This window comes from Candoia aspera, chromosome 4, assembly GCF_035149785.1.
Source record: "Candoia aspera isolate rCanAsp1 chromosome 4, rCanAsp1.hap2, whole genome shotgun sequence".
Lineage (NCBI taxonomy): Eukaryota > Metazoa > Chordata > Lepidosauria > Squamata > Boidae > Candoia > Candoia aspera.
The window spans coordinates 107,817,630-107,842,746 of record NC_086156.1 but is presented as its reverse complement, the minus strand read 5'-3'; the positions used below and the strand labels follow the sequence as shown (position 1 = coordinate 107,842,746).

The 25,117-nt window shown below is 38.8% G+C and overlaps 1 protein-coding gene across 1 annotated transcript in view; it reads right to left on the bottom strand.

The window, feature by feature from the left end:
* Nucleotides 1–25,117, bottom strand: part of LOC134496966 (vomeronasal type-2 receptor 26-like) — a 33,759-nt gene that overhangs the window by 1,620 nt on the left and 7,022 nt on the right. Inside the window, exons 3-7 of the mRNA XM_063302681.1 lie at nucleotides 8,346–8,496; nucleotides 6,935–7,112; nucleotides 3,721–4,581; nucleotides 2,874–3,101; nucleotides 40–166 (exon numbers count right to left, since the gene is read on the bottom strand). Coding sequence (XP_063158751.1) covers nucleotides 40–166; nucleotides 2,874–3,101; nucleotides 3,721–4,581; nucleotides 6,935–7,112; nucleotides 8,346–8,496 — 1,545 coding nt within the window. The remainder of the gene's footprint in view (nucleotides 1–39; nucleotides 167–2,873; nucleotides 3,102–3,720; nucleotides 4,582–6,934; nucleotides 7,113–8,345; nucleotides 8,497–25,117) is intronic.

Below are 25,117 nucleotides of genomic sequence, written 5' to 3'. Positions count from 1 at the left end.
TTAAGAAGTCTGAATAGTTTTGCACAAGACAACTCTTACCCATCTGGTTTGAAATTTTCCCTTTTGCGCATGGAAGGCAATCATAACAGCAAAAAGGCTTCCCTTCTATTTTCATCTTACTGTAGCCTGAATAGCATTTGTCATTGCATAGAGAAAGAGGTAGAACCTATAAAGAAGTGAAACCGGGGTTTATTAAAAAATCAATTTCAGTGGGGCTTTCACTTTTAAATAATGAGTGTAGGATGTAGATGTCCAAAAATCTCCTTATGTTTTAGAGCAATCATATTTAATGAATGGCAGTTTTGTACGGAATGAGAGCTAGAATCAAAAATGAAGATAGCAACACAAAGAATTGGGGACATGAAGGTACCATCATTTGGCTGTGTGGAAGTAGAGGTCCAGAAGAATTTGCTTCCCATGCATACATTAGCTGGAAATAGAGGTGAATATTTTTTTTCTCCCCTGATTTCAATTCCTTTCTCTACTTTGGCCAAAGCAATCGTCAGTAATTTTGTCTGGACCAAGTTTAACATGATCCCTGACACAGGATTCCCCCATTTCTTTTTTCCTTCTCATCCATGCCAGGAAAGTAAGCACCAATTTATTTCCTTTGGGTGGTCATGCATTTCATTGACTGGTGGAAAAACAAGCAAGCTGTCATGCTTCCCGATCAAATGTTCCCAGAACATCTGATCATCCTTGCATCCATTTTGGTACAACTCGTGTCAGCCTGCAAAGTGGCCAGCAGGGAGGGGGAGCGTGTGTGTGTGAATCATCAAGGTCTTTATGTTTGTTTGTTTTTTTGTGACCTTTATAACCTTTGCACCAAGGTCATCCATGAAGAACAGTTGCAGCCATCGGCTGGCACAAGAAGGCGGGGCCACATACCAAAGGGGCAGTGGGGGGGAATTTGAAGTTACTGTGATTTTAATTGTAGGAACACGTGGGAAATCTCATTCACAACTATTTCTCTGTACTTAATGCTTTGCATCATTAAAATTGATTTCTAAGCAAAAGCTTATGAGTTATAATTGAACGAGTGCATAAGCGTTCCGATAATCACACAATCTAGGAGCAGCAGTTTTATCATTCTTCCTGTTATTTGGGGCATGAAGGGGAACTTGGCAGAATATTCATCCATCAATCGATCTATCCATCCATCCATCTATCCATCCATCCATCCATCCATCCATCCATCCATCCATCGTTACATCCACAGTATATATCTCTGTATACAGCATTCCCTATTCCTCTCCTGAATCATTTTTTAAACAACATTTCTCCTTTCCACTGCTGAACACCACCCATCCCATAATAAAAAAGCAATCAGGCAGCCCAGAATCCTAGTATGAAAGACCACTAAAGAAAGAAAGCAGAGCCTGAGGATGCTGGGGGGGGGGGGACTTGCCAGAGCAAACTAGTATTTATATGAGATAAAGCAGATGGGGGAAAATGTTGCTTTTGATGCAGGGAAAGAACACATGACTAGAAACAGCCTTACCCAAACCCTAAGGACAGGCTGAGAGAATCTTAATTCCTCTGTACCCAAAATATTAGATGGCACATCCTGTTGCTGGAGGAAGGAAAAAGGGTGATTCAGCCCTCAGTATGAAAGTAAAAGAGAAAATGAAAAAATCTGGGTTAAAAATTTAATAGAAAAAAGGTAAAATCTACCAGCATGCTTGTTTGCACACACTACAGAGAGTAACAAAGGAAAGGTTGCTGATAAGTTTGTCTCCAAGGACACAAGAACAGGTAAAGGTGGACAGTATGCAGAAGACATATGGAAGAGATTAACCGTAGGAAAGAAATGGCAACTTTAAAAAGATGAAGGCTGGGGATATTTCAGTGACAGTTATGACAAGACAGTCACGGAAAGTGATGGTCTTGCCAGCTGTGGAACTGGGGACATTGCGGCTGAACAAGAAAGAAAATGGTAGATAGCTGCAAATTATAAATTCCCAGATTTTTACCAAGAACACCATCTATTGTAAGAAGAACTAATCAATCACTCCTGGATCAAGTAGAGCCTGACTGCTCCCCTAGTATGATAATTAGCAAATGGAAACTCCAAAAATCTGGAAGCAAGGAGAAGAGGAAGACAATGGACTAGCTGAAAGGATGGGATGAAAGTGATTGCTTGAATACCTGTGAAAAAGTGATGAGTTTTTATATCAAGATAGTGAACATTTATCCATATAGTTACTAGTGAAGAACTCAACTCAGAGGCACCTAATAACCATCAACTAGAATAGGTCCTCAAGAAAAGAGATGCCAGCTTGGTTCGTACTGCATTTTTTGCAATTTGTTTAAGCAAAACTAATGTTCTCTAAAGTTATTCCCCCTATCAAATGAAAAGGAAACTTCCAATTGCATACAGTTTGGAATTCTAGCTTGAATAAAATCAGTGTCACTGTTTGGAAAGAAACCTTGGATTTCCCAAACATACCCTCTCTTCATTATGAAAATCTCCCAGCACATATAGTAAGCATTAAAATTTTAGCACTCTCACTGTTAAAGCTTTCTGAATTATATTATATATAGCTTCAATTACTTTAATGAACTTTCTAATGTGTGTTGTTCTTGTTGTTGTTGTTGTTTTCAACTCGGCAACCTTGAAATACCAGCAGGAATAGACTCTTTGTTTAAAGTCTGCTAAAAACCATAAAGATTTGATAAGGAGATATAAGTACATTACTTTAATTCTTCCTATACAGTGGTTTAAGTCTTTGTATTTCAAAATCTCTGGTGATTATTTCTTCCTCTTCACAGTTTTAAACCTGACAACTTGAAGGACAGGATCTATTACAATCTATAATTCTGAAAACAAGAAAGGATGAATGTGCACAGTTTGAAATCTGAGCAGGAAATACCTGGTTAAACATGGTGGGCCAGATGATGTCCTGTGCAGAAATGGTGAGAAGCTTATCTGGTGAAGCTACGGGGTCTATCCTTCCAACTTTGACTTTAACAAAGGTCTGGTTTGGGAATGTGACCCAGTTGAAAATATCAAATCCAGTCTCTAGGTCCCCATTTTCATTAAAGGAAACTTTCTCTCCTGCAGTGTTATTAAATGAGATGGTTCTCAAATAGTGATGGAGCTGAACAGAAGCAAAATAATTCAATTAATGAGAAAGGAAGGAAGGAAGGAAGGAAGGAAGGAAGGAAGGAAGGAAGGAAGGAAGGAAGGAAGGAAGGAAAGGAAAGGAAAGGAAAGGAAAGGAAAGGAAAGGAAAGGAAGGAAGGAAGGAAGGAAGGAAGGAAGGAAGGAAGGAAGGAAGGAAGGAAGGAAGGGGAATCATTTGCATTGGTATTAAGTTATGAGTCATCCATTTCATATGACTGGGCACAATAATAGAATTAGTGTTCCTCTGCCCCTCATCTATGTTTCTTACTCGCCACATATGTTTTGAACCTCTGCTAACCATGCAGCTGCTGCTGCATCTTAATCTCTTCTTCTATATTCTTGTAGCGATATTTATTTATTTTTCAAATTTATATTGCTGCCCACCTCACAAACAAGTGACTCTGGGTGATGTACAAAGAGCCAGATATTCCCAATTACAAAAGTTTCACTCAGTCCTGAAACTATGAGGAAAATCGAGTGGCAAGAGAAACAAAATCATCACCCCAGTGTTCTCAATGGTTATACCCAAAGTGCTACAGCCCATTGCATTAGAGATAAGAGCAAAGGGAAGTGTTCATTCATTCTATTATTACCTTCCATGTTTCTTGATTGAGAATAATCAGTCTCCCACTGTTTGCCCTTGCTCTGTGTTTGGATTTGGATGAAAACATGGCTGTCAAAGCATGTGCCACCGCATAGACTGCATTATAGATGCTGTAGCTCTGCCCAGTCATGGTGGTGTCAAAGGCAGACTTAGGAAGATTCTCAAGCTTCTCTTCTCCAGTGCACAGCCGTCCAGTATCTTCATCAAACTCATCTTGAGGAAAAGAACATTCAAAAACCTTTTCCCAAAACACTCTCAGTAAATGGTCTTCTTCTTCTGAAGTTGGGTTTCTCATCTGAAGGAATTTGTTGAATCCAGAGATCTTCTTAGAAGAAACTGCAAAACTTATAACACCATGGAAGAAGTCCATACCCCATATTTTTTGAAAGGGAACTGATGTAAACTCCATCTGGGCTGGAATTATCCAAACTTTATCTTTTCTCTTAATTGCTGTCTCTTCAAATTCTGTAAAATAGGGCACCATTCTAAAAATGGCAGTGACCTGGTTTTCACAATATAGGATAATAACATTCGCAGTGCTCTTCATGATAATCATGTACATTTTAAGAAAACCTTTAAATGCACCTGTAAGATCATTAGAAAATGTTTCCTTGGCCATCTCTTGCATGAAGTCAAAGCAGATACCTTTCTGGGAAAACAAAGTAACACCATTTTGTATGAACCTCTCTCCACTCTCATTACGTTGGAAAATTAGCCCAATCCAAGTCCACCTTAAGTACAAAAGCAACTGGAGAATACCCATGATCTGTTGGTCACCATTTGGGAAAAAACGATGAAAGAAAGCAGCTTGTATCTTGTCATCTATCATTGGAGAAGATCCATATATGAGCTAAATGTGGAAAACACAGGGAACATGGTTTTCCAAAATGAAATATTCATTATGTTTGAAAATGCTGTTCTTAATCTATGGTCTTCCTTGCAATCATTAACCTAATCATACTCAAAAAGAATTGATGTGCAGAATTTTCACTCAATAGCTGTAATTGTAGTATAAGTACAAAGCTGGAGGCCTCAGAAATGCATTAATTCAGGAAATGTTATACTAAAAATGGACCCCAAATTTTAAGGGCGAAAGCTTCTTGGTCCTGAAGCAAACCCTTCCCAGCATTTAGCTAGTCTTCTCCTGACAGGAAACAGCAGAATAACTGAAACAATGAAGTCATGGTGGGATGCAGATGAGATAGGATGAGCAATGCAAGAACCTTGTTTGGTGTTCAATATGACCCTACACCTCTTCCAGTTTTGCTTAGTTCTCATCTCATAATCTGTATGCATACCAATTTGCATGCAAATATGGATATAAATTGCAATCCCACAAGTGAAGGGCACATGAATGAATTTCTTCCTTTTCATTTAAATTATTTCACAACTTGGTAATGTATCAGCCTCTTACTTTCTGTATTATCTTATCTGAATTTCAGGAGCAATATCCTACAAATCAAACACTTTCCTTCCCCACTTTCAAACCTGAGTAGAAAATATGCAGCTGACCAATAACAAACGTTTTGTGACCTGAAATGCAACTGGTGCTAAATCTTTGGATCACTTTTCCCATGATCAGAATTTGGGAGAGGAAAAAATGGTGCCTTATGCTTTAAAGAGACTTAAGTCACTAAATTCAGGGATAAAATGCCCCACAATGCTGCTAGATTCCATGGAACGTGCCATGGAAATCCTGGTATCACATTCCAGCTGATGGAATTGCCCATGTTCACTTAGGATTTATTAATTCATTGATTATTCTGATTTCAGGAGATGGAGAAGGAGAAGAAATTCTTGAACTATCTCAATACTCTGATTGTGTTTACCAAGTAGTAGCAAACATTAGCAAGAATATGTAATAATGTAAGAAACAGCCTGATTGGCGGGGTCCAGGAAGAGGGCCTTCTCTGCCAAAGCACCCACCCTTTGGAACAAACTAACCCCAGAGGTAAGACAGCCCCCCACTCTCCTGGACTTTTGCAAGGGAGTAAAAACAAGATTAAGAGCTTCCCATCCTGAATTGCATATTTTATATGCTATATTTTATATGTCAGACATTGTACTTGTATTTTTTATGTATTTATATTGAATTGTTTTAGTAACTCACTATTTTTAGTATTTGTAGGCTGCCCAGAGTCATTGTGTGTGAGATGGGCAGCAGAGAAATGTAATCAGTAAGATAAATAAATAAATAAATAAATAAATAAATAAATAAATAAATAAAAATAGTGTGGTGAGTCAGCCAGTTACTGTATTAATCTTTCAGTTCTCCTCTTTTCCCAAGCTCCCTTCAAGCTTTTCACAGTCCACTAAAACAGCTGTGTTTGGATGTGGTGTAAGGGAATTAATGATAACTCATCCATTGAGCATTTTATTTAAATTTCTATGCGGTTTTCTTCCATTTGTACTACATTTTTTTATTATTATTATTTGAACTACTATGGAATGTTCATGGAGAGGAAGGAAGGAAGGAAGGAAGGAAGGAAGGAAGGAAGGAAGGAAGGAAGGAAGGAAGGAAGGAAGGAAGGTCATTCTGCAGTACAAATGTCAAGATAACTATTCCCAAATAATAATTCATTGATTTGAATATAAATACACAGTTGAGAAGATGTATTGATGAAAATGTATTGACATTATTATACAGTGTATTTTTCAATAAGTCAAGGAATCATAGTATATTACTAGGTTTGGATTCAGAATGAGGAATAAACCTCGTTCAGTACCGAAAAATATCCATGTCATCTGGCCACCACATACTATGCTCATCCCTGTTTGGATTGACACTTTATTTCCAAATCACAAAATGGAATATAAAAGAAGAATTACTTATTGGTTATTTGTTGTTATTTTGTAGACATAACTTTGTACATGTAACAAGGGAGGGGGAAAGTGCTTTCAGACCTGCGAGATTCTCTTACTGTAACCTTACAATAACAGTTGTATTAGTGTTCATGATTTTGGTTTCCTGGCCAGGACTACCTGCAAGGGTTGACATCAATCTTATAAATCAGAAAGTGATTCCCCCCGCCCCTGCCTTTCCATTCCAGAGAACTAGGGAGGGCCAATTCTGAGATGCTTTCTCAAATTACATTTCTGGTTTGGTTTCATTTATCAGACCATTGTCTAGGCTGTGGCTCATCCTTCTTTTCCTCAAGGTGATTTTCACAGCCTATTACACTTATTTCAAAAGCAAATCTTACCTGGGGCATCTTGTAGACATTCAAAATGTTTGCCATGAAGGGACAGATGTGAGAGGTAGGTCCTGCAATAACAGATACTGCCCAGTCCTTGGCATCACACTTATAATTGGGGATGAACCTGCCCCGTGTTGAGAGAAGCTCCATTGAAGCAAAGTAGGTCCATTTGGCCATGAAATAACTGTTAGAGATGTGAATACCCAGAGTCATGTTGGATAATATGAGATTGTTCTCATTGATCTCCTTTACAGCAAAAACCAAGGCCAGGATATGTTGGTAGTTCTGCAGGAAAAATCTGCAATGAGAGATACATTCCAGATCACATTTCTTCTCTTAAAGAATATGACATTTCATATACTTTAGTGATAATTCAGCTAAACAGTATACAGAAAACTAGATTGTATAGTATCGTGCAGGGAATCATGAAAATGCATTAGCAGTCAGAAACTTTTTCCATTTCTACAGATGCCCTGAATCATTTTTGTAATGTGTAAATCACATGACCACCGAATGTAGAATATTCTAATGGAAGAGTATGAAATCTCATGAGATACTTAGAATTGAAATATTCTGCAAAGATGTTTTGCAGTGGCCTAAAACATTATTTTTGATGAAAGGGAAAATGCTCTTGGGCAAAACATGTACATGTATATGTATATGTATATGTATATATTTCCACAGTGGATTGAGACTGGCTGTTACAATTCCTTTCATTCATTATAAACAATTTTCAGCAGGAAACAGATGAATTGCTTGAAGAAATATTAATAATAATAATAATAATAATAATAATATGTTCTACCTGTAATTTTCAGACCTATTTCTAATCTTGTACCTTTAGCTCTTCCCTCTTCCACTTCGGAGTGTTTTTTTTTGGGGGGGGGATGTGATTTGAGGCATGGTTGAGGGCAAATGTTGTTTTTCTCAAATCATGAAAGACATTCAAAGGGCTCCCTTATCCTAGGAAAAGAGGTAGCTCTTTTGTTAGGGCAGACGGGCCCTACATTTCTGCTCCCTGCCTGCTGAAGCAGCTGTCTGGAAGCAAATTCAAAGTGCTACACAGCCCCTTGTTCCCTAATACTCAGAGAAACAATTAAACCACTAAATGTTGATGTTTAATTAGCTACAAAGGGTGATTCAATAGAACAGCATTGATAATTCATTCCATACTAAGTAAATGAGAAAAGCCCAATATGTATGTGTATGTATGTGTGGGTTTATTATTTATTTGCCAGGGAAGAAATATCAGTAGGGACCAATCAATATTACTTAAGAATTAAGGAACTAACCGTCAAGAAACAGGAGAAAAAGCTTGTGCTACAAGTAATGACAGTAATTAACTCGGTCCAGGCACCACATTAGAGAAAGATATCTGGCTTGAGATATGCTACAGTTAAGAAGAGAAAGTCTTTACATGAGCTCGTCAACCAGTTCTTCAGATGGATGCCTTGTGAAACTCATTGGATCAGATGCCATGTAGAACTGAGATAGTATGCCAGCCATTATGAAATCCCCTGATAGAAAATACTTATGCTTAATAAGGTGAGGTTTCCCCACAGCACATGCTGTAGGAGCAGGAATAAGGCATACAACTCCTGGCAGCAATACTGCCATTACTGCCATGAAAAATAACATCTTCTAAAGAGAAAACGTATGTCACCACATAGGAACCAGCTCCGTCTGCAACAGTGAAACATAAGAGAAATATCTCAGTAATTAGAACAGTCCACATATAAATTCTTTCTCAACGAGCAGACTGTCATGTCTCTAGCTCTCTGGTCCCACAATTAATAGCACCTTTCAATCTGGAGATGTTCTTCTGCATTGTCCATTGGAATTCCTCAAGGATTTGAGAAGAAGCTACATTACTAGGACTCCTTGGGTAATTGTAGGGGAAATTGATGGATGTTCAGTGAAACTCCTTAGAGACTTTGAGTAGAAAATAGAATGACAATATTGATGGGCTAGGAAGAAAAGGGCTCATATCTGAAAACAATGTAGAAGCTAGAGGGAAAAAAAGAAAAAAAGAAAATTCCAGTGAACAAATGCCAAACAAGAAACATTTTTTCCCATTCTGTAGCTGTAAAGATGGAATTCTCTGCAACAAGAGAACTACCAAATTTAAACTCCCTCTCACCCTGCTGGATTTTAGGAAGTACATTCAAACATGACCTTTCCAAAGAGCCAAAGAGAAGTGGACCCATCACTTTATAGGCTCCCACACCCTTTATTGTTTTTTTGGATAGCTTTTTCAGCACTTGGGTTATTGCATTTGTCATTTAACTATATCCTGACATTTGCTTTTAACCTTCCTAATCAGACTAGGTCTGGTAAGGTGCTCAGACTCCTTTAGGATTGGAACAGTGTGTAGTGCCTAGTAAATAAGCTAATAATAAAGAAATATCATCAGAGACACATTTTTAATTAGGCTACATTGACAAAGTGGATAAATTTCAGAACATAAAGTTTTCAAGTCTGGGAGTGCCATAGTTTTCAGCAGTGTTTTATTGCAAAGTAAAAATGCTGCTTGGTTCTTTTCACTCATTTCAAATGATTTTTAACCCATATCCTGATGGTCACATGATGTTGGCCATGAATTTGTTTCCAGCTTGGTGGCTGACATAAGCCTCCACCCTATCAAATCAATCACTTGTCCATAATTGATATTTTATGGCCCTGCAACAAGGCCTCTTGATCAATGACATGGGAAATGGAAAGACTTGACTATCAGTCAGATACTCCTTCCTATTTAATGTGGAATTTAATTGCTGTTCTAAATCCTCGCTATTTTAGCATATGCACAAAAATAACTGTGATCAGGGTCTGTTTAATAAAGCTGGGGGGGGCACTAAAAGTCATCTGAAATTTAAGAAATTTATTAATTTCTAAAATATATTCCCTCCCTCCCACCCTTCATTTATTTATTTATTTTCCTTTGCATTGAAAAGAGACTGCTGTCAGTTTTTGGTATATTCTAACTGTTTACCATTACAAAGGTTAATGTTTTATTTTTAATTAATGAACTATATATTTCATGATCCTCCATTTATGGGGCTGAGAATTACCTAATTTTATGTAAAAATCCAAACAATATTTACCATGGAACTAAATATTGTTCTTCACTTTCTTTAGCCTGCTTATAGCCCTGCTCCACAGATGAATACCCAAAAAGAGATTTTTTTCCCCCTTCTGGATGTTCCCAGTTGCCCATGATCAACCTTTTTTCGGGTTTGCCAACTTTTGAAGTACTTGAGGTTGATATGGATAGTGGATGTTTAGTTTTGGCACTGGCAGGGTAACAGAAATATTGCTCTGGAAAATATGGCCCATGTGTTGACTGTATAGGAAAGTTATCAAGTGTATATTTCTGTGACATTGATAACATGGTAAACATAGTGTGCATGTTATCCACTCTCTCTGTGTGTGTGTGTGTACTTATATATATGTATGAAGACAGATACATACATAATCTAAGAAACTGGGCCAAGCATTTCCTCCGAGATGGTATATCCTTAACAATTCATTTTATTATGACTGCAGACTCATATTCAAATGAGGAAACTTTAGAATCATCAATAAAACAGAAATAGATGTTTTTCTGAAACTCCCTGGCTTTTTCCATTATCCATCAGATATTGGCAATTTGGTCCCTAATTCCTCTGCCTTTTCTAAACCCAGCTTGTACATCTGGCAATTTTCACTCCATGAATTGATGAAGTCTACCTTGCAGGATCTTGAGCATTACCTTACTGGCATGTGAAATGAGAGCCACTGTTCGATAGTTTGAACATTCTGTAGTGTTTCCCTTTTTCGGTATGGAGATATCAGTTGATTTTTTTCCCAATCTGATGGCCATTCTTTTGTTTTCCAAATTTGCTGGCATATAGCATGCATTACCTTGACAGCATCATCTGGCAAGATTTTGAACAGTTCAACTGGGATGCCGTCGTCTCCTGTTGCCTTGTTATTAGCAATGCTTCTTAAGGCCCATTCAACCTCACTCTTCAGGATGTCTGGCTCTAGCTCACTGACCACACTGTCAAAACTATCCCCAATATTGTTATCCTTCCTATACAGGTCTTCTGTATATTCTTGCCATCTTTTCTTGATCTCTTCTTCTTCTGTTAGGTCCTTGCCATCTTTGTTTTAGATCATACCCATTTTTGCCTGGATTTTACCTCCGATGTTTCTAATTTTCTGGAAGAGGTCTCTTGTCCTTCCTATTCTATTGTCTTCTTCCACTTCCATGCATTGCTTGTTTAAACATAATTCTTTATCTCTTCTGGCTAACCTCTGGAATTTTGCATTTAATTGGGCATATCTCCCCCTATCACTGTTGCCTTTTGCTTTCCTTCTTTCTTGGGCTACTTCTAGTGTCTCAGCAGTCAGCCATTTTGCCTTCTTGGTTTTCTCTTTCTTTGGGATGCATTTTGTTTCCGCCTCCTGAACAATGTTGCGAACTTCTGTCCATAGTTCTTCCGGCACCCTATCTACTAAGTCCAGTCCCTTAAATCGATTCTTCACCTCCCCTGCATATTCCTTAGGAATATTAGTGAGCTCATATCTAGCTGATCTGTGGGTCTTCCTTCATTTCTTTAGTCTGATCCTAAATTGTGCAATAAGAAGAGCATGATCTGAACTACAGTCAGCTCCAGGTCTTGATTTTACTAACTGTGTAGATGTCCGCCATCTTTGGCTGCAAAAGATGTAGTCAATCTGATTTCAGTGTTGTCCATCTGGTGAAGTCCATGTATAAAGCCCTCTGTTAGGTTGTTGGAACTGAGTGTTTGTTATGCAGAATGAATTGTCTTGGCAAAATCTATCAGCTTATGTCCTGCTTCGTTTTGTTCTCCAAGGCCATGCTTACCTGTAATTCCAGGTGTCATTTGACTGCCCACCTTAGCATTCCAGTCTCCCATGATGAAAATAAAATCTCTTTTAAACGTGTTGTCCAGTAGGTGCTGGAGACTAAAGCTAGCACTAAAAGAATTTATGATTTAGAGAGCCATAATTCATTTTTCTCTCTTTATTTGTTGTCCCTTTTTGTTCATGTCTGGCCTCAGCACAATAACATAGCATTTAGAATAAAAGATGCAGCCCAGCAATCCAGCTGCTGAAGCCATAATGGAAAAGATCACAATTGCCACCATGTATTTGCCCTTCATTCTCAGATAGGTGGGAACAATGATATCCAGACACTGCACAAGACCAACATGCTGAAATTGATAAATTTAGCTGCATTGAAGCTGTCAGGTAAATTCCTAGCTAGGAAGGCCACCATGAAGTTGACCTCAGTCAAGAACCCCATGAAGCCAAGGACAGATTAAAACATGGTGGTTGAACCATCATTACATTCCACGACAATCTCTTCAGCCATAGAGTAAAGATCTGAATCTGGAAACTGGGGAGAAATTGCCCACCACACAACACAATTTATGACTTGCACCAGGGAGCAAGATAGGACAATAGTGTAGGCCAGCCTTTTCCCTACCCATTTCCTCATTTTGGAACCTGGCTTTGTGGCCATGAAAGCAAGAACCAGCTATCCAGCAAATCTGGAGAATGACTTAATGGTCAAGAGATTGGGGGTGGTCAGTCTACATTCCATTACCCCCCCACAAAAAAAGGAAAATTAATGCAGTGTAGAAACTGTTATACAATATCCTTAATTTTCCATGCTAGCAAAATAGTGCTTAGGATCATCCAATGCCGATTAGAGCCCTATATGGAAAAAGAGATACCAGATGTTCAAGCTGGCTTGACAAAAGGTAGAGGAACATGAGACATTATTGCTGATACATATTGGATAATTGAGAAAGCCAAATAATATCCCACAGAAGTCACTATGTGCTTAACTGGTAATAGAAAATCCTTTGATTGTGTTGATCACGTCAAGCTGTGGAATGTGCTCAGAAAAATGAGAATACAAGAAGATCTCATTTTCCTCATGAGAAATTTACATAGAGGTCAGGAGGCCACAGTACAGACACAATGTGGGGAAAGAAACAAGCTCCACATTGGCGGTGGAGTGAGACAGTGCTATAAACTCTCCCCTTATTTATTCAACCTATATGCTGAATATATATTTAGTGAAGCTGGATTAGAAGAAGATGGGTTTAAAATTGGAGGAAGAAACCTCAATACCCTGTGCTGCACTGAAGACACTACTGCAATAGCTGAAAATAGAAAGGATCTGCAAGCGCTAGTAGTCAAAGAGCACAGTGAAAAATGGGACTAAACTTAAATATAAAGAAGACCAAATTAATGACAACAGGTACATCAACCAGCCTTAGAATTGGCAATGAAGATACCAATTCAGGAAAGGAACAAGAAGTTAAGAAGTACAGCACACTCTAGCATTTGGTAGAGCAGCCAAGCAGGCTGTGGAAAAGATAAAATGAATTATCAAGGATATAGTATCATGGAGGAAATGTCTGGCCCTGTTTCTTATATTATATATGTATGTATCTTCATACATATGCATGTACACACAGACAGAGGGAGAGACTGGAATACATGCATACTATGTGTACCATGTTATCAATGTCACTGAAATATCCACTTGATAACTTTTCTATACAGTCAACACATGGGCCATATTTTCCAGAGCAATATTTCTGTTGCCCTGCCAATATCAAAACTAAATACCCCCTATCCATATCAGCCTTAAACACTAAAAAAGTTGGCAAACCCCAAAATGTGGATCATGGGCAATTGGGGATATGCAGAAGGGGAAAAAATATGTTTGGGTACTCATCTGTGGAGCGGGGCTATATGCATCTGGAGCTATGTTTATACATATGATGTATGTATGCATGTATGTATGTATTATACATATATATATATACACTATACATATACATATGTATAAGATTCATGTGTGATCTCTGATGCTTGATTATCTTCACTTAATCTTATAGTAACGTATATAATGGATTCATTCATTAGATATGAAGCAGGAAATTAGGGGAGCACAATATGCAGAAAAGAAGAATAAAAATTGGAGATTCCTTATTCCAAAGACACTACCGTGTTGGTTGGATACAAATCTATAATCAGATTCTGAACATTCTTGATTCAAAGTACAGTTTAAAAAGAATAGAAGCTCTTTTCCAGAGGTCATTTTGTCAGTCCCTCGGCTTAATGCAAGATCCTCAGTGAAAAGTGGCAGTATAACATGTTTGCTTCAGTCATATCTCCCTCTTTCAACCCAGTCTTGACTGAAGCAAACATATAAGGATGATAGTCATGTAGGGGTAAGAATGGGAGAAGACTTAGGGAATAAAAATAGAAACAGAGATTCAGTAATTTCATGTCTTTAATTGATATAGCACCACTACTTCAAAAGTTACATTGATTACAAATGATTACACTGGTTGCAATTCAAGTTTCTGGATGTCACCATTAAAGATGTCCATGGCTCAGGACCTAGGTATGTTTGGACCACCTACTCCCAATATCATCTTCCTGGCCAATGGGTTCTGGAAGAACATATTCTATCCATACCACTTCTCTTAGGGACTGCCATTAGTCAGGAGGACAGAGATAGGCCTTTCCAGCTGCTCTCTCCCATATGTGGAAAAATGTTCCTCTGGAGATTTGAACGTCTTCATAGTGACCAAAGTTTGCAGCATTTGCAGAATGATATTATGACATACCCAAAGGCCTTTTGATATCATAGTGTCCTCGTCTAGATTCCTAAGTTGCTTGCCATCCAAGAATCTGTTTGTAAAGGACTGAAGGACTGTTGTCTCTTCCTCCAGATACAGATACAGATATGTAGATAGGGGTAGGGATAGAGATAAAGACAGAGATAGAGACAGAAACAGGAGCTAAATTTTCCCTTAATAAATGCATATCCTTAGTAGGGTAGGAGTAGGGGTAAGAAGTGGAGTAGAGGGAGGGATAGAAATAGAGCTTTCATGTCTTTAATTGATGTAACACCACTACTTCAAAAGCTATATTGATTACCTCTGATTTCACTGGTTGCAATTCAACTTTCTGGATGTCACCGCTAAAGCTGCCTATGGCTCAGGACCTTGGTATCTTTGGACCACCTACTCTCAACTGCATGTGCCTCACCAATGAGGTCTGGAATAATGTATTCTCTCTTGACCACTTCTTGTAGGGGCTTCCATCAGTTGGGAGGAAAGAGACGGGCCTTTTCAGCTGCTCCCTCCCATCTATGGAAAAAATGTTCCTCTGGAGATTTGAAGCTCTCCAACCCCATTGGAATTTGGGAAAGCCATGAATTCCTGACTGTCCCTGTAGGTCTTGGGGCTGGGATGCTCTAATGCTGTTCCCTCTTGTAATGCGGTATTTGATTCATGTGAGGAATGTTTCTTGGGGTATTATAGGGTAGATTTTGTTTGTACTTACTATATTATTTTAACCATAATTACAAATGTCAGCTATGTATACCACTTGGAGTTGATCACACGTGGAGTGACCTGTAACACCACTGAATAATAATCATAATAAATAAATGACTTGGCTTATTAAAAGTGCCACTGGAAGAAGGGAAAAGTGCAACACGTTTAAAGGAAGGTGTGGTAGTTTGTGTCCCAGGACTTTATTAGTTGACTTCTCTTGTACTTCCCCTGGCAGATTAGTGGTGGAGTCAGTCTCGAGTGAATGGTTGTTCCCTGACATTTTGCTGGTGCAAGCTCCTCTGGCTCAGAGTCCTACAAGTTAGAGAGGATGATGATATATGCAGCCATAATACTGCATACTGTCAAGCTTTCAAACTTGGCAGCTCAAGAAATAAGAATTACTTGGATTTCTCGAATGACCTTTAATGTTAGTGGAGTAAGGGAAAGAACCTTGGAAACCTGCCAAAGATATTCTGTAGATCAACAAATCCCTAGTGTAATTAAGGCAGATATCCTCTGAGTCTCTTTCCCCTTCCCTGTACTGGGGAATCTCTTCTATAACGGTCTTGCTTGCTCCTCTATGTTCCTGGGGTCTGTTAAACATTCCTTCTCATGTAATCATCTTTAGTTGTATTCCTCTGGAAGTTCCTTTACATATGGAATTCATATAGTGCCAGTAGGCTGGCCATTATGAAAAGCCTAAATAATGTATGCCCTTCAGTGAAATAGCATGTTGAAGAATGTGTTTTCTGTGCATCCTTATATGCCTCCCACCTTCTACAGTAAAGATGAGGGGTGCTTGGATTATGAGCAGGACTGTCTCTTTGACTAGGCACTTGCCCAGCTATTTAAATGGGTAAGAATGTCCCTCTTGCAGATGTCCCCATTTCCCAACATTCTGCTACTATTATGGTAGAAAGGACTTTGTCCTGTGGGACTCCTGGGTTACAGGATGGTCCCCCAGGGATTGTATCCTTTGTTTTACTTCTGGTACTGACATCTTTTCAAATGGTCCCTTTTGTATTTTAATGTTAATTCTACTGATTTTTTTGGGGGGGGGGATTTTTATGGCCCTACTAAACCCATACAAAATATACAGATCTCTTGAAATGTTCTTTTTCTTTTCCTTTTCCTTTTTTTTTTCTTTTTTCTTTTTCCTTTCCTTTTTCGGTTTCTCTTCCATTTCTGTTTCTTTCCTTTTTTAGGCCTCTTGATGCTTAAAAATACTTTCAAGAGAAGACTCAAAGCACAAACATACAACTACTGTCAATCCAGTATCTTCCAGGGTAATATATAACTACAGATCCCTCACACACAAACCCTTGCTTTATGCAACAATATCAGCAGTGCAGAATGAGATGCAATTGAAGGCAGAAGAATAACAGCAACAACATAACACAATAACAGCAACAGCAACAGCGTAATTAAAGATAGCTAACAAAGGCTAAAGTTGTCATTGTGAATGAGGTGAATTACATCTGGAAAGTTGAGAATCAATTCTCAAACACCATATCCAACCAATTTTTTCTCCTCAGTTACCACAATTTATCACCTAGATGACAAGAACCCATTGGTTTCCCAATTTCCAGCCCAGCATCCTACCCACAACACCAAAATGGCATTTTCAGATTTGGGGCAGGGGATATCAGTGAGAATTTCCTGTACATTTAAATAATTGTAAGGGAGAATATTGGGAGAGATTTAAATGGCAGATACAGCACACATATTAGGCTTTAGTTGTTGTTGTTTTTTCCTCTAAAAGCATCACAAAAAATAAATGGGGGGGTGGATGAACCCATCCACACTAGATATGTTCTCAAAGTTATGGGTGATTCTGAAGAGGGTTTTTCTTTCTTTTTGTTTGTGGGCTGCAGGAAATGAAGCCTTTTGTTATGAGGTTAAAAACAATTTTTCATATAGCATTTTCTTCTTGATAAGCTATAACCTTGTATTTTTGATTAGGGCACAGAATACTCTTGTAACATTTGAAATAAAAGATGAGGAACAGTTCTGTAGGTTCTGAAATGAATGTGGAAGAGATCATCAGAGCTACTGCCTTGTATGTCTCCTTGATGTACCCATATGAGGAAAGAATGCAGAAACCCAGGTTGCAAAGAAAATGAGCATGCTGAAAGTAATCAATTTGACTTCATTGAATGAGTCTTGTATAAAAATTAGTTTCATTTCTTTATTAGTTGCTCCTTCTTATTCAACTCAGGTCTCAAAATAATGATATAGCATTTGGGGAAAAAGATGCAGCCCAGTAATCCAGCTGCTGAAGCCAAAATGGAGAAGATTTCCACAGCCACCATGTATTTCCCCTTTGTACTCAGGTAGGTGGGAACAAATGATACCCATACACTACAAAAGACCAACATGCTGAAGGTGATAAATTTGGCTTCATTGAAGCTGTCAGGTAAATTCCTAGCTAGGAAGGCCACTGTGAAGCTGACAGCAATCAAGAACTCCATAAAGCCAAGGACAGTATAAAACATAGGGGCTGAACCTTCATTACATTCCAGAACAATCTCTTCAGACACTGAGTGCATGTCTGAGTCTGGGCATGGGGGAGAAATTGCCAGCCACACACTACAGAAGGTGACTTGCACTAGGGAGCAAGATAGAACAATAGTGTTGGCCAGCCTTTTCCCCACCCATTTCCTCATTTTGGAGCCTGTCTTGGTGGCCATGAAAGCCAGAACAACCATGGTTGTTTTACCCAGTATGCAAGAAATGGCAACAGAGAAGATGATGCCAAAAGCAGTTTGTCGCATGAGACATTTCACTTGGCCAGGTTGGCCAATGAAGAGCAAAGTGCAAAGGAAGGAGAGGAGGAGAGCCATGAGGAGAATGTAGGTGAGGTTTCTGTTGTTGGCTTTGATGATGGGAGTGTCCTGCTGTTTAATGAATATCCCCAGCACCACAGCTGAGATGACAGAAAAGGAGATTGCGATCATTAACAAATAAATCCCCAAAGGTTCTTGATAAGTCAAATAAGTTATGCTTTTTTGAAGGCAACTATCTCAATCCTTGTTTGGATATTGATCTTCTGGACATGGGAAACAGTCATCTAAGTCTAGGAAAGCATAAAACAAAGCAAAACTAAATGGTCATAGAAACACTAATTATGTTAAGCATCAAGGTAAATTAATATATTGTGATTTATATTTATTTTAATGATTGGTGAAATTTATATAGCTGCCTATCTCACAAGAAAATGACTCTGGGAAGCATACAACACTCAATCAAAAAAATACATATAAAGCAATCATTAAAACTATAAATACTATTTTAAAAACCCACAGAAAACAGGAGAGGATGATGTGAACCATAGTAAGGGAGCAATTGCAAATTCTCTTTGGTCCTCAGGGTCCCCCAGGCCTCATCACGTAGCCAGGTTTTGCGGGACTTTCAGAATGTTAAAAGCAATGGGGTTAACCTCACTTCCAGGAGAAGAAGATTCCACAAGGCAGGCGCCACAGAAGAGAAGGCCCACCTCCTGTGACTCACCTAAAAGTAATTCCCTGACAGGCAGGAGCATCAGCATGCCTTCTCTGCCTGACCTGATGGGATGGGCAGATGTAATCAGGGACAGGAAGTCCATCAAATAACCCAGCTCCAGGCCATGAATGACTTTAACATTAAAAGCAGCACCTTCAATTGGACCAAGAAACAAACGGGAAACTAATGCAGTTTGCTGAGCAGAAGTGTAATGTGTACCCTTGTAGGGGCACACATAACTACCTGTGCTGCTGTACTTTGCACCATCTGAAACTTCTGGATATTGTTCAAGGCAGTCCCACATAGAGTGCATTGCAGAAGTCCAACTAGAGGGTGACTTGGGCATGAGTGTCAGTGAGCAGAGCATATACTGTATAAAAATGCAAATTATTCTATTATTTTGTTAATTATGTTTAAGGTTTTCTTAAAAATGGAAAAAAAAATCATGGTTCTGTCATTTTCAAGTTTCCACATTATTGTACAAAAATATTTTTTTTTAAGTATTTGCTGGTTCTCCAATAGCTTATGAAATAATTTGTAGTTAAGATATGGATGTTGACAATTTCTTTCCATTAATATCCATGGTAGCCTTCTTTTTCACCCTACACATGACTTGGCAACATCTCAGATCTTGTTTTGGAATGACTTCAAATGTAAGTTGGTTTTCATTCTGCATTTCACTTTTGTTTGTTTGTATTATTACCATGATTGTAAAATAAGTACTGAAAGTTGCAATCATAAACCTTCATCACACTTTGGAGATATCCTTTCCTTCTAGAAAACAATCAGGATTGATTATTTTTTGAAGAAAATGTAATTGATAATGAGCTTTGTTGTTGTTTATTCGTTTAGTCGCTTCCGACTCTTCGTGACTTCATGGACCAGCCCACGCCAGAGCTTCCTGTCGGTCGTCAACACCCCCAGCTCCCCCAGGGACGAGTCCGTCACCTCTAGAATATCATCCATCCACCTTGCCCTTGGTCGGCCCCTCTTCCTTTTGCCCTCCACTCTCCCCAGCATCAGCATCTTCTCCAGGGTGTCCTGTCTTCTCATTATGTGGCCAAAGTATTTCAGTTTTGCCTTTAATATCATTCCCTCAAGTGAGCAGTCTGGCTTTATTTCCTGGAGGATGGACTGGTTGGATCTTCTTGCAGTCCAAGGCACTCTCAGAATTTTCCTCCAACACCACAGTTCAAAAGCATCGATCTTCCTTCTCTCAGCCTTTCTTATGGTCCAGCTCTCACAGCCATATGTTACTACAGGGAACACCATTGCTTTAACTATGCGGGCCTTTGTTGTCAGTGTGATGTCTCTGCTCTTAACTATTTTATCGAGATTTGTCATTGCTCTTCTCCCAAGGATTAAGCGTCTTCTGATTTCCTGACTGCAGTCAGCATCTGCAGTAATCTTTGCACCTAGGAATACAAAGTCTTTCACTGCTTCTACATTTTCTCCCTCTATTTGCCAGTTATCAATCAAGCTGGTTGCCATAATCTTGGTTTTTTTGAGGTTTAGCTGCAAGCCAGCTTCTGCACTTTCTTCTTTCACCTTCATCATAAGGCTCCTCAGTTCCTCTTCGCTTTCAGCCATCAAAGTGGTATCATCTGCATATCTGAGATTGTTAATGTTTCTTCCAGAGATTTTAACTCCAGCCTTGGATTCCTCAAGGCCAGCTTGTCGCATGATGTGTTCTGCATACAAGTTGAATAGGTAGGGTGAGAGTATACAGCCCTGCCGTACTCCTTTCCCAATCTTAAACCAGTCCGTTGTTCCGTGGTCTGTTCTTACTGTTGCTACTTGGTCGTTATACAGATTCTTCAGGAGGCAGACAAGATGACTTGGTATCCCCATACCGCTAAGAACTTGCCACAATTTGTTATGGTCCACACAGTCAAAGGCTTTAGAGTAGTCAATAAAACAGAAATAGATGTTTTTTCTGAAACTCCCTGGCTTTTTCCATTATCCAGCGGATATTGGCAATTTGGTCTCTAGTTCCTCTGCCTTTTCTAAACCCAGCTTGTACATCTGGCAATTCTCGCTCCATGAACTGCTGAATTCTACCTTGCAGGATTTTGAGCATTACCTTACTGGCATGTGAAATGAGTGCCACTGTTCTATAGTTTGAACATTCTTTAGTGTTTCCCTTTTTTGGTATGGGGATATAAGTTGATTTTTTCCAATCTGATGGCCATTCTTGTGTTTTCCAAATTTGCTGGCATATAGCATGCATTACCTGAATATGATACTTCTACTCTCTCCCTCTCCACCAAACAAGGGGAACTGGGCAGAGTAGGAGACAAAAACCAGCAGAAACCCATGGCAAAACTTTCCTTTAACTCTGCAAAGAAAACAAGATAGATAGTACTATGTTGGATGGGAAGGGATGGGATGGATATATTATACAGTATAATTCTATAATATAGATAGACTTATCAGGGGTTTAGTATCATTCCAAGTTACTAAGTATATCAACAAAGGGTGTTTTCTTGCAGAATAGTTTCTTTTTCTTTCAGGAAAACAAAATAAACCAAATATGATAAGACTACTGATCCATAACAAAATTTTCACTGTATAGAATGAACCTATTGGTCTTATCCTCAAGTATCTTGAACAATGGACTATGAAAAATTAGTTCAGGTTTGTCATTCCTGAACTATTCAACCTGATGCAAAGCTCACAATCCCCATAATATTTGTTCAATAATCAATGTACTCTATATTTTCATTTGCTTACATATTTGGTCAGTGATCTTCCCTTCTGGACACAGTGCACAGTCATAACAGCAAGACAATTTCCCTTCAAGTTTTAACTTTCTATAGCCTAAACGCCATGGGTCATTGCACATGGAAAGAGGTAATGTCTGTTAATACATAACATTAGAATTCTCTCTTAGTACAATCGCATTAGGATATGAGAGGAATTAATCCAATTTCCTCCCCCCCCAAGGATATGTCCAAAGATAAATTAATTCACAAAACATGAAAAATGAGGCACACCTGGTTGAAGAATCTGGGCCAAATGTTATCCTTTGCAGAAATCATTGAGAAGGTTGTCTGGGGAACCCATAGGGTCAATCTTTCCAATTGGATTCTCAGAAAGGACTTGTTTGGGAATGTGATCGAATTGAGAATATCAAATCCAGTTAGTAATTCCCACTTTGGTCCAAAAGAGATCTCTTCCCCAGCACTGTTGTTAAAGGAGACCTGCTGCAAAAAATGGTGGAATATTGAAATATTTCTGTCTGTTCATCCATTCCATCATTTTTGACCTTCCATACATTTCACAAGAATCAGTATTCAGGTTCTGTCCAGGACTGTGATGAACATTTGAATGAGCATTAGAAAAGGATAGTAAGGATTGTTATGGTTGTTATTATCATTTTATTTTTTCCTGCCAAATACTCCCTGATGACACTGAAAATTATATGCAAATAATATATGATCTCTGAGACATGATTGAGAATGCTTCAACTATTTTAAGGAAGCAATCTTTCTCTCTGATATATCCTCTGGGACTGAGCACATGTTATGATGAGCTTCCTGAATTTTGCATTAGCCAATGTTACCTGCCATGGTGACTGAAGGAAGAGCTTCCATCTGTTCTCATCAAATATCTGACCCTCTTTTGGTTAGGAGGAGCGCATGGCCCTCAGAGCATGTGCCACAGCATAGACTGCATTGTAGATGCTGTAACTCTGTCCACTTGTGGTGGTCTCAAACACAGAATTAGGAAGAGACTCCAGCTTCTCTTCTCCAGTGCAGATCCCTTCAGCATTGCCATCTATCATCTCATTAGAGAATGAACATTCAAAAGCATCTTTCCAGAAATCCCTGATAAAGCCATCTTCTTTTTCAAAGTTTGGATTTCTCTTCTGCATAAATGATTGGAATCCTGTCAGCTCCTTTGAGTGAATTGCAAAGGAAAGAGCACCATGGAGAAAATCGATGGGCAACTCCCTTTGGATCAGAATGGAGGTGAATTCCATCTGGGCAGTCACGACCCAAACTTTGGCTTTTCTCTCTTTTGGAATATCATCAGAATCTAAAACATAGATCATTACTCTCAAAGGCACCATGCTTGTAATTTCAGCATTCAAGATAACTGGAATGACTGTACTCCCCATGATCAGTTTATATAATTTATCTGCCTTTTCCATCATTTCAGCAGCTTCATTACCGTACATCATTTTGAGGAGATATTCTTTAAATTCAAAGTAGATGCCTCTTTCAGAAAACATGGAAAGCCTATTTTGTATTAATCTCTCTTTATCTTCCTCATCAAAGTAAACTATCCCAACCCAGGTCCATCCAAAATACAACAGTAACTGTAATATACCATTAAATTGGTGGATCTCATCTGGGAACATCCATTTGAAGAAAATTGTTTCTGCTTCATTATTGATCAATGCAGGTGCTCCATATGTCAGCTAAATTGGGGGGGGGGGTAGAAAAACAGAGACATAGTTTTTCTCCACAAAGGAGGAGGAAAAATACTTCCAATAATATGTGTTGATTGACACACATCTTGAATTTATGAAAGTAGTCCCTAAGAACTAATATAAACAAATTTCTTCAACATTAGGAGGACCTAAACAATATTGGAGACATAATTTAAAAAAATAAGCAGAAAAAGGACCAAGTACTGAGGACCCAATGAAAAAAGTCGGAGTACTATTCCATCCTAAGATAAATAATGGATATTTCCTTTCCTATATCAGGAGATTTCATAACACAGAAGAAAATGAAATATCAAAATAATTTTATCATTGCTGTCTGAAGCAACTTCTGAATAAAGAAGTATTTAATATCTGCTACCTTGAGCTACTTCTATGTCTCACCTGTGGAAACTTGTAGTTGTAGAGTATGGTTCCCATGTTGAGACAGGTCTTAGTATGGGGTCCTCCAATGACATCTATTGCATTGTTCTGGATATCACACTTGAAGTTAGGGACAAATCTGTCTCTGGTAGATAGAAATTCCATTACTAAAAGATAGGTGGAACTTTCCTCAAAATGGTCAGTAACAATATGGAAGCCAAGGGTAACATTTTGCAGGACCTGGGAATACTCATTTATCTCCTTTACAGCAAATGCCAGAGCCAAAGTGTGTTAGTAATTATGAGTGAGGAACCTTCAGTAGGATTATAAATTAGGACAATATTTTATATGATATGTTACGATATGATATATTTATTAAATTTGTCCCCATCCACCTCCTCCCATCAGAGGAACTCTATAGATTCTTTGCTATAGAATCCAATGGCTACCACTATTTAATGTTATATATATTTATGCACAGAAAAAGGAAGTGGTACTAAATTCAGCATTTCTCTGGATACCTGGAAGTTTGTCCTTATAAAACAATAGCCAAGCACTGTTTGTTGTTGTTGTTTATTCATTCAGTCGCTTCCGACTCTTCGTGACTTCATGGACCAGCCCACGGCAGAGCTTCCTGTTGGTCGTCAACACCCCCAGCTCTCCCAGGGACGAATCTGTCACCTCTAGAATATCATCCATCCACCTTGCCCTTGGTCGGCCCAATTCCTTTTGCCCTCCACTCTTCCTAGCATCAGCATCTTCTCCAGGGTGTCCTGTCTTCTCATTGTGTGGCCAAAGTATTTCAGTTTTGCCTTGAATATCATTCCCTCAAGTGAGCAGTCTGGCTTTATTTCCTGGAGAATGGACTGGTTTGATCTTCTGGCAGTCCAAGGCACTCTCAGAATTTTCCTCCAACACCACAGTTCAAAAGCATTGATCTCCCTTCTCTCAGCCTTTCTTATGGTCCAGCTCTCGCAGCCATATGTTACTACGGGGAACACCATTGCTTTAACTATGCGGACCTCTGTTGTCAGTGTGATGTCTCTGCTCTTAACTATTTTATTGAGATTTCTCATTGCTCTTCTCCCAAGGATTAAGCGTCTTCTGGTTTCCTGACTGAAGTCAACATCTGCAGTAATCTTCGCACCAAGAAATACAAAGTCTTTCACTGCTTCTACATTTTCTCCCTCTATTTGCCAGTTATTGATCAAGCTGGTTGCCATAATCTTGGTTTTTTTTTTTTTTTTGAGGTTTAGCTGCAAGCCAGCTTTTGCACTTTCTTCTTTCACCTTCATCATAAGGCTCCTCAGTTCCTCTTCGCTTTCAGCCATCAAAGTGGTATAATCTGCATATCTGAGATTGTTAATGTTTCTTCCAGCGATTTTAACTCCAGCCTTGGATTCCTCAAGCCCAGCATGTTGCATGATGTGTTCTGCGTACAAGTTGAATAGGTAGGGTGAGAGTATACAGCCCTGCCGTACTGCTTTCCCAATCTTA